General features: G+C 37.0%; 4 protein-coding genes across 4 annotated transcripts; 1 reads left to right on the forward strand and 3 right to left on the reverse strand.

The window, feature by feature from the left end:
- The first annotated feature begins 779 nt into the window (after window positions 1–779).
- Window positions 780–3,217, forward strand: LOC132717848 (uncharacterized). The gene is made up of 2 exons (XM_060701425.1): window positions 780–975; window positions 1,105–3,217. Exons 1-2 carry the CDS (start codon window positions 810–812, stop codon window positions 1,500–1,502), a joined length of 564 nt encoding a protein of 187 aa, XP_060557408.1. The 5' UTR covers window positions 780–809; the 3' UTR covers window positions 1,503–3,217.
- Window positions 3,218–4,595: 1,378 nt separating this feature from the next.
- LOC132717837 (uncharacterized protein F54H12.2-like) lies at window positions 4,596–5,855 on the reverse strand. Its single transcript, XM_060701414.1, has one exon. The coding sequence runs from the start codon at window positions 5,853–5,855 to the stop codon at window positions 4,596–4,598; it is 1,260 nt and encodes a 419-aa protein (XP_060557397.1).
- Window positions 5,856–6,696: 841 nt separating this feature from the next.
- On the reverse strand, window positions 6,697–8,787 carry LOC132717822 (uncharacterized). The gene has a single exon (XM_060701391.1). The coding sequence runs from the start codon at window positions 8,781–8,783 to the stop codon at window positions 7,653–7,655; it is 1,131 nt and encodes a 376-aa protein (XP_060557374.1). The 5' UTR covers window positions 8,784–8,787; the 3' UTR covers window positions 6,697–7,652.
- A 155-nt stretch (window positions 8,788–8,942) lies between these two features.
- LOC132717827 (uncharacterized) lies at window positions 8,943–10,081 on the reverse strand. Its single transcript, XM_060701402.1, has one exon. The coding sequence runs from the start codon at window positions 9,869–9,871 to the stop codon at window positions 9,314–9,316; it is 558 nt and encodes a 185-aa protein (XP_060557385.1). The 5' UTR covers window positions 9,872–10,081; the 3' UTR covers window positions 8,943–9,313.
- Window positions 10,082–10,399: the final 318 nt, after the last annotated feature.

Genomic DNA, 10,399 nt, shown 5'->3' on the forward strand with positions numbered 1-10,399 from the left:
TCGTTTATTTTTAGAACATAAACTACATGTATGTACTAGAAGGTTCTTAACTGTTGTTGAAAACTCATGCATTATATTTTAGATAGAACACTTCTGGAATGATCTTTATTGTTGAAGTTGCTAGATTATGATTACTTGAGAACATAATAGACCTTTCTGGAAACTTCTTAGTTAATATATATAAGGAGACATTTTTCATTAATCTTATCTTTAAGTCATCAGTTACCTTTTTAGTCATCAGTGGTCTTTTAAGTCATCAATATATTTGGAGTATTATTCAACTTGGAAATTAAGTCATTTATTGGAGCTTGGATTATTAATTATTCTTGTGGATTTTATTGTGGGAATTTATTCTAAAGTGTTCTTGGATTTAACTTGGATTTAACTGTGCTATTGGAAAAGGATCATTCCAGGATCAGACTAGACATTTGTAAATTTTATTTGGACTTCAGGTATTTGTAAAGATAATTTGTTATTTTATTTTTCTTAAATAATTTTTCTGTAATAAATTTGTTATTGTTACAAGTTTGTTGCTGGCTTTTCTTTCTCGTTACGCCTGGCTCGTAACAATATCGTTTTCTCATTTAAACTTATTATTGTAATAATTCATTTGTTAACCCGCGTTTTTGTCTGTTTTCAGTTTCTGGGGTAAATTTGGGCAGCGTTTAAATCAGGGTGTATGTAAAATCATCCACTCATCGCAGCTGGATTCATTTTACAAAATCCTGACAGACCCTACGAAAAAGGTTAATAATTTTCGCATCATCAACGAGGACTACGAGCACGGGTCAGGATTTGTTCCAGAAGACATGAAAACAAACATATTATTGGCCACATTTACCACATGTTGGGCTCGGCTCAAGCTATACGACGTACTCGATCAGTTGGGGGAGCGAGTCCTCTACTACGACACAGACTCCGTTATTTTCATGAGCAGACCTGGTCATATCGATCCTCCATTGGGCGATTATTTAGGTAGGTTACTCTTATAATCTTTCTATTTATTTAGCGCTTTATTACTGTTAAAAGTATAATTTGTTACTGTAATAAAGTTTAGAATAAGCATATTATAATATGATGATCTTAAATTATGTTTTATTACAGGCGATCTAACCGACGAATTGGAGTATAGAGACCACATCGTGGAATTTGTTAGCGGAGGTCCAAAAAATTACGCCTACACAACGGCCAATGCCAAGCAAACGTGCAAAATACGCGGGTTTAGTTTAAATCACGCCAATGCACAGATCCTCAATTTTGACACGATTCAAGAGATGGTAGGATATGTGGATCCATCCAAGCCTCATACACACAAGAAAAGGAAGCTAGATGATTCAGATCTTCCTCCCTCTAAGCGTATTGTCCTAACAAATCCAACAAAAATTTGTAGGGACAAATACGCCAATTTAGTATTCAACAGAAAAGAAGAAAAACAGTACAGAGTGATTTATGATAAACGAACTATTCTGAAAAATTTAGACACATTACCGTACGGGCATTAATACTTTGTTGTTACTGCGCATTTTGTATATAGATTAGCTGTATTGTGTAAATAACTTTGTGTCATTTTGTACACATTTAATTTAGATTTTGATAATTCTTTATACAGTTTTCTGACAAAGTTATTATATATTTTATATAAATTTCGATCAAGATTTCGGTCATTTTGTTTCAAGCTTTGTGTCATTTTGTCGAATTTAAGTTTTTTTGGTAATTGTTAGAACAATTTTTTTGGTAATTTTCACTATATAATTCATATAAATTTCGATAAAGATTTCTGTCATTTTGTAAATAGATTTACGTTATTTTGTACATTTTGTATTAAGATTTTTGTCATTTTCAAAACGGTTTGCTGTCAAAGTTATTATATATTTCATATAAATTTCGATAAAAATGTATGTCATTTTGTAAATAAATTTATGTCATTTTGTAAACGAACTATTCTGAAAAATTTAGACACATTACCGTACGGGCATTAATACTTTGTTGTTACTGCGCATTTTGTATATAGATTAGCTGTATTGTGTAAATAACTTTGTGTCATTTTGTACACATTTAATTTAGATTTTGATAATTTTTTATACAGTTTTCTGACAAAGTTATTATATATTTTATATAAATTTCGATCAAGATTTCGGTCATTTTGTTTCAAGCTTTGTGTCATTTTGTCGAATTTAAAACAAGTTTTTTTGGTAATTGTTAGAACAATTTTTTTTGGTAATTTTCACTATATAATTCATATAAATTTCGATAAAGATTTCTGTCATTTTGTAAATAGATTTACGTTATTTTGTACATTTTGTATTAAGATTTTTGTCATTTTCGAAACGGTTTGCTGTCAAAGTTATTATATATTTCATATAAATTTCGATAAAAATTTATGTCATTTTGTAAATAAATTTATGTCATTTTATAAATAGTTTTTTTAACATTTTGTATCATTATTTGTTATTATTTCTATGCGTAGAACTCGATAAAATATCGTAAGAATGTAAGAATGCAACACCCTCGTTATTTAGTTAGAATGGATTCTCACGAAGAGTTCCAAAGAGAAGCTTTCGTTCATATAGAAAATCAACAGGAAAATCAGTCTAACGCCGAGAAATGGCATTTACTCGGTCGTAAAGTACCCCAGTCAGAAATTGTGTACTTTTGTCAGATGATCATTGTTTACATTATCATCATTGTGTCAATAGTGAATCTTTCCTTGCAAAACGGGTCATCCGAGCTCTGGATAAGCCTATTAAGTAGTTGTATCGGTTACGCTCTCCCTTCACCAAAACTAAAAAGATAATGAGCGTAGCGTTACCGTTCGAACCTTGCTCCAGTATATGGATCAGTGGACAAACCGGAAGTGGTAAAACGCAATGGGTCTACAGGTTCCTGAAAAATTTGTCCAACATATACTCTAGAGACCCACCGTTTCAAGTGTTGTACTGTTACGGTATACATCAAGACATATTTGACGAAATGGAAAGTTACATTCCTAACTTTTACAGTAAAGAAGGATTACCTACCGTGGAAGAAATAAATGACTTTACAAAAGACAAGAAGCATAGCCTCTTGGTAATCGATGATCTCGTTCATGAGGTTATGCGGAACAAAGAGATGGAACTGTTATTTACCCAGGGAACCCACCATAAATGTGTCAGCGTGATCTTATTACACAGAATATGTTTCCCGGAGGCAAACACGCGAGAACTATAGCGTTAAACACATGGTACTAATGAAGAATTTAAGAGACGTGTCTCAAGTAGGAATATTGGGAAGACAACTCTATCCCGGTACAGTGAAAGGGTTCATGAAAGCCTACGAAGACGCTCTCCGGGACAAGCACGGATATTTCGTCATTGATATGAGTCCATTTGCCGAGAACAAATATCGACTCAGAACAAAGGTGTTTCCTGGAGAAGAGCCTATCGTGTACAAGTTAACGTAAGAATGCTCATTTTAAAAGGTTGTAAGAAGTCACCATGACGGTCCTCGTTAGACAGCAGCGTCACTTTTTAAAATTATTGGTAGACACTACGCCCGGACAGAGAAAGGCCCTGCTAAAAACTATCACCAGAAACCAGGTAAAAGCTGTATGTCAAATAGCTTATAATATTCTACGTTTTACCATACAACTTACACCTTCGGAGAAGGCAAAACTCAAGAGGAGAAGAAGTTTTATTTACTTGTTGGGAAGTAAAAAAGTAGGGTATCTAGAAAAGAAGAAAGCTATTGAAAACGATTGGACAACCGTGTATTCTATAGTAAAAATAGCGTCGATGTACTTAGGTTCGGTGTTACAATAATGGAAAAGTACATTCTGGTACCGTACGCGAAATATCAGCGACTACAAACAAAAATACATAGTTTGAGCGGGTCGGGGAATATCGAGGAACCACAAAAAGCGGACGAGGAAATTGCCATAACAAAAACTGATACGCATTCTAAGCGGAATATTGTGTCAAATGTACTACCTAAAACTGTTGGGAAGGTACGGAATTTACCCAAACCACCACCAGGAATACGGGATAAACAACGCAACGGAAAACGCGCAAACGCTGAAAAGTCTAATAGGACTGAACCGAAACAACGTGCCGCGTCGATTCAGTGGCTTACATAAAAAACAATGACTGTATTTTTTTTTCTGTACAATATTTATTAAATAAAATCGTATAAACGCATTTATGAGTCGTTATTATTTACATAGTGTACAACATAACTATCATTTCCTGACAAATTATATACATTAAAATGTTTGACAATGTTCTCGAATGTTCTTCCTATCCATCTAGTCATAACATAATAAGCGCAGTAATATCCGCACGTATCTGACCCATAGTCTTGTAAGCGTTCACAATTGGTCCAATAACTGTTAAGTAACAACTTTTCGAATCCTACTTCGTAGCTAATAGGCGTCTGTCCCAAAGAATCGAAAAATTCGTATGGCCCCCTAGTAGGAAAGTAAAAAGCCACCCAATGTTTTCCTGGTCCGTCGCTAGTGTCTGTATTGGATATGACGAATTGTCCCGGTTTAATTCGAATCTGGTCAGCAGCGCACACCGTTACCGGATAGTCCCTAAGTAACTCGTACAGTTCAAAATTATTCATTTTAAGAAAACTGCCCTGGATTTGTCTATGTTCAGCGTTTCTGGAAATGAAGCGTACATGATTAAGGTGACACTCTCTGGCAAGGCAACGGCAAATTTGAGCTCTAAGCGACAATGTCCCCTTCTTTTGGTGTTGAAGGAGTGGTACGGGTCAATGTCCAGCACGTACAAACAATACCCGTTCTTATAATCTTCCAGGGTAACGTCAATGTCATTTCTATAGAGTCCCAAACCTCTGTAGCAGTCCACGTACTGATTGGCAGAATAATTCGGTTGTAGAGGTTGTGACGGGATAGATTGTCCGTCGATGTAAAATCCGATGAAATTACAGTTGAAGTGTTTAAAGTCGAACGGATTTTTTGAGTAATCGCCGTTAAACGAGTTGCTTGACACCAGTCCGACGATGAGTTTACTGGGAATCAAACCTTGAAACACGTCGTCGGCGCTAAAACTATACTGTCCAGAAGCTATGGCCGATGATTTCAACTCCGACCTCAAGTAGGGGTAAATAGCTGGCATATCCTGTATAAGCTTTTCCTGTGCCAGGTAGAAGGCTCCATTAAGTCTCTGAATACATAAGTTGAAAGACGCGTCAGTGATTTTCACTTTATAACTAGGAGCCATACTGTCTGTGATGATTCTGAATGCATCTCGAGCGTGGTGTAGTTTCAGGCCGATCGACACGCCGTTGATGAGTAATTTTGACTGTCGAAAGAGTTCGATGTGTAAGGGTCCTTCCAGGTCAACAATAGAGCTTCCTTTAGTTTTAGAGTATCTCGTTTTGAGACCTTCGTTGCTGCCAGTTTTAGCATCGCTTGTACTAACATCACCGGTGTCCTTGTAGAACATTTGACAACCCAGAAGATTATCTTGAATTTGTTTGTTCGTCCGTAGTATAGTATCGATATAGGCTTTGTAAGGGTAATTTGCTCCGTTGTGAGATAAGGTAGTTTGTTGTAGAGAAACGTCCACCTGACCGAATATGGTGTGAAAAGGTAAATTGATCAGTGTGGTTATGACATTTTCGTCCAAGTCAGTTCCATCACCGTCAACGATTGCCAGTTTAACGCGTAACACGCTCCTTTTGAGGTCGATATAGGCGGAAGATTGTGCAGGAATATTGAACTCTATAGCCGATCCCGAATTAACTTGACCGACGGGTTTATATTGTATCCATTCCCGCGATTGCAAGGACTGGTCGGATATCGGTGACGTAAACAAAGACAATTCTTCTTGATGATATAGTTCGACATCCATGTTGGAATCTTAAAAAGTAAAGTCCGGGTTGTATTTGGTGTACTTTTGTTTTTTTGTATCGCTAACTTTGGTCTTCTTACGCTTTTTCGCGATAGGGCTAGTTTCGGCATTCTTACGTTTTATCTCAGACTTTGCAATTTCTGTAGTCTGAGCAACGGGAGTTACGAGCTTGACGTAGGGAGGCCGCTTGGTTTCCGCTTCTTTTAGTTTTCTGTACCTTGTACCGCTTCCGATTAAATAACGTCCCTGATGGTCGGGAAAAACGTAGCCGTCCCGCAAGTCCTTAAAATGTTGATACACCTTTTCGGGATCGGGATTGGAAGGAACCCATTTTTGTTGCTTATAATCAAATACCTCTATCGAACCCATGACTTTTTAAAGTGAATTACGCAATGTAAATTTTGGTCTTCTTTAAACGTCACCTGATTCAGGTCTTCGTCTTTCAGAGAAAAATGTATCGAGCTGAAGTAGTTCGTGGTCAGTGGAACGTATAAAGGATTCGAATAGTTGATATGTTGCAACTTTTTATATTTAGTCTCAATTTCGATGTTTCCAATAACGGGTAATGTATTGTTTCTTACGTATGAGGCGTTTACGAGGTTGCAACACAAATAAAGTCTTTTACTTCTCGGGGTAAAATTGCAGGCGAGAGTAACGTCTGTGAGGGCGCAGCTCCAAACGCCGTCCAATTCGTACGATTGTGGAAAATATACTAAAAAGTCCGAAGGGCTGTTGTTCTTACAAATTTCTTCAGAATCTTTACTGTTTATATAAAGATAGAAACTTTCCATGTTTGCTACGATAAGAGTTTTTCTACCATTCTTACGTCTCTCTTACGATCCTCACTTCGTCCAGAATTGTTTCGATTAAGTAAGCTGGTCTAAATAAAACCGTTATAATGGAATGGTAGCGTACAAGCATCGACTGTTTTCTTCTCGTCGACACTTCCAATGAAGCGAGAGATCGTAAAAGTAGTCGTTTCCTTTCTAAAGTCGGTACGTCTCTTCTCATGGGGTTAATGGTGCCGTTATTCCAACGTTTAGCTACGGCTGAGATAGCCTTTACTTGTCCAGATAGTAAATTACGTAACATAGTCTTTCTGGTAGACGCAGAGGCTTCTGAGAGACGCAGTAGAAAATGTCTATAAGGGTACACCGTTGAATGATTCATGATTAATGGTAATTTGTGCTCACTCATTCTTACGCGTGTATAGTTCCATTTCGACAAGCGTAGGATAAACTACATCGTCGATTTGCTCATAAAACTTCACTCCAGTGACTATTACTTTTCCGGTATGAAAACACCCAAAATTTATTCCTTCTCTCTTGAAATTGAGGCACGAGAATAGCTCGGGCTCGTAATTAACGTCTCTTTCCGACGACAGCATGTCTAAATTTAGTGGTTGACTTAACGTATGGCAGGCCGATAAAGTGATGAGTTTTATGTCTTTTAAATATATCGAATAACCGACCTTTTGAAGTATCCTGGCGTATCGCCGTAAACGTTGCTTCCCTTCTTGCAGACTAAGAGCTTTTCCGTTACAGTTCATAATTCCGTTGGAGAAAATGGTACAGTTTCCGCCTATTTTTTTGTGATGCCAAAGGAGTGCCGGGAAACGTTGCGGTTGGTATCGAACGTTATTTAGCTGATAACATAACTGACGTAAGTCAAATGAAGTAGACAGATAAGCGCTGTATACCACATTTGTGATAAACATGTTTTTCTAGACTCCTCCGACGAATGAATGAGTTCTGGTCAGTTAACCCTTTTTATAGTCACGTTGTTCTATTTTTAAAATTATTGATACGATTTCACGTCATCTTCGGGAATCCATGAGTCATACTTTTTAGGCCAGTGTAACCAACGCACCAACACTTGTCTCTGTTTCTTTCTTGTTCTTTTCTGCAGTATTTTTTCAACGTGATATTCGGTGTTCTCGTCAACGGTAATAGCTTGTAATTCTTGTTGATAAAAAGTGCCGTCGATTGGTTCACCGTCCCAGTCCTCTACCTTATAAACGGGCAGATCGTCCCTTTTAAACCTAGTTGTTATTTTGAATATTTCCCCCGTCCATTTTTGGGAATATTCTCGATCAAAAATGTTCCTCACGTGAGACATGCGTACTGTTTGACCAAGTTTTAACTTAAATCGTCTAGTAGTTTTCTTTTTGGACCGCGGTTCGTTTTTAGGTTTATGCGATTTGGTGCGTATCAAATACTGCTGGAGTCTACTTTCACTTTCGTTAACCTTGTTGATACTAGATGGTGTTGCGTTCAAACTAGAGTGCGTCGTATTGTTATAACTGGACATCAAATCTTGTAGAACGTTCACGTATCTCTGATTCCTTTTCTGTAATATGTATCTGAATATCTTGTGCTTCAGAGTCTTTATAAAACGTTCGATGTAATTTGCTTTGATTTCCGTGTTTTGTGCGTAAAAATGGTGTATACCCATTTGATCGAAGTATTTGTTTACATCTTTACTACGGAATTCTTGCCCTTTGTCGCTTCTCACAGTATTAGGTTTTCTTGAACCGGACAATATAGCTCGCAATGCCTTCACAACATCGATAGCTTTTTTTCTTTTCATAGCTTGGCAAAAAGCGAATCTAGAAAATATATCTATGGCTACGAGCAAATACTTGTAGCCGTCATTTTTATCCGCTAAATCGACCATATCAATCAGGTCCATGTCCCACTGACTATCTATGCCTTCAACAATAACGCGGGACCGATCATACTTGCGGCGGGCTCCTCTTGTGAGAGAGTAGGATTCTTGGTCTTGCAACCATTTTCGTATTCTATGCATCCCGATCTTAAACTTTCCATCGGACTTAACATATCGGTACAGTTTCCCTGGTCCGGCATAACTGGCCGGGGATTTTGGGTTAAAATAAATAAGTGAAAGATATGATTTCCAGTCTGACATACTTTTTATTTACAAACGATAATAAAATTGACATTCTTACAAACTAAATCATACAAGGTAAAATACATTTAAGATAATAAAAACTTCTCATATATCTCAACAACAAAAAAAAAAGTCACCAGTTATACAATCGTCAGGATTATATCGAAAATTGCATTATCCGGCTATTTGAAACGCACACACGCACCAAAAAAGTAAATTTCCATGTGCCGTTGATAAAAGTTCAAAGATTAGAATGATGGTATTCATTTCACAAAGTGTGTCCACAAAGTATTTTTTCTATTATGGTGCGATACGTATAAGTCATTGTTCTATTTTTAGAAAACGGTTTCCCCCCCCCCCCAATTGATTTTTGTTGTGCAATACGTATAATTATCTGATGATTAATAATATTTGTATGACTCAATGTCCAATCCTTAATTCAGCGGTTACGCGATTTGTCATCAGTGATTCATTGATATATATACATCTTTGTATGAAAATTGACCAGTCTCTCAGTATACGTTTGGTGTTCATATTTTCTAAAATAGTTACCAGTTAGTAAGGTTGTCAGGATTACACTCAGAGCAGCTCAGCATTCCTAACTGGTTCATATGATCAACTTGAATATAGCACGGTACCACGGCGTCCAATTCTGATAAAGTACGATTTATTTCCGGTAATAGTTCTTTTAGGCGAGAGAATTCTTCGGGTCTCAAGCAAAGTCCCTTTTTGGTGGGCACTACCTCTGTCGCAGGTTTCCAATGTTGTCTAATATCTACGCAAACGCTGTTTTCGGCCACTTTGCAATTAACGTTACCACCCAGGTGACGATTGTAAGTTTTTTTCTGTTTTAAAGCTTCATCTACGGAGTCAAGCTGGTCTAGAAAGTTTTTCCAGCGCATCAAAGTCAAACTAATGCCCTTTTTAGAGGGCTTATCTAGATTCCATTCCCTCAAGTCCACCCTAAGTTCGCCTTTCCACTCGCAAACTTGAACGTAACGGTTGTTTCCCAAAGAAAATTTACATCTGTAGCTCGACATGTTTCTCGTTCGAAGTCCGAAACTAGAATGATATAGACTGACACGTTTTCTGGTTTTTATACCCATCAGTACACATCTGTTGGCTATTTTTAAATCGTTAATGTCATTCTATACACGCAGTGATTAGTCACCAATTGGTAGATAAATGGTATAGAGTGTCATAAATCATTTCATAAAAGTCTATTTTCGTAATATTCCATAACGTCATGGAAATTTTCATTGGAAGATTAATAACGCGTCGCGAAGAATAACGTTAAAAATTAATAGGGACGCTATGATTCATCCTGAATAACGCTACACGTAGGGACAATAAGTTTAAATATATTGGACGCGGATAAAATCGATACGTACGTTATTAAGATGACGCTATAACTTATAGCGACGGGGCGGGGCTTAGGGGACGCCAAACAAGTGCTCGTGACGTCATCCCCTAAAGTGGCCCATATGAAGTAATGAAGTTTATCTATCTTTGAAAGACAGGCATTATCCCTGCTAACATAAAAAAACAGGTGGCCATAGTAAATCATGATGTTTGCAAACCTCAAAGCAGTAAAATCACTTATTAATTAATCTTGGATATTTTTATTTATTTCC

Source organism: Ruditapes philippinarum, unplaced genomic scaffold (assembly GCF_026571515.1).
Source record: "Ruditapes philippinarum isolate M1 unplaced genomic scaffold, ASM2657151v2 ctg15184_1_1_1_1, whole genome shotgun sequence".
In the NCBI taxonomy this organism is placed as follows: domain Eukaryota; kingdom Metazoa; phylum Mollusca; class Bivalvia; order Venerida; family Veneridae; genus Ruditapes; species Ruditapes philippinarum.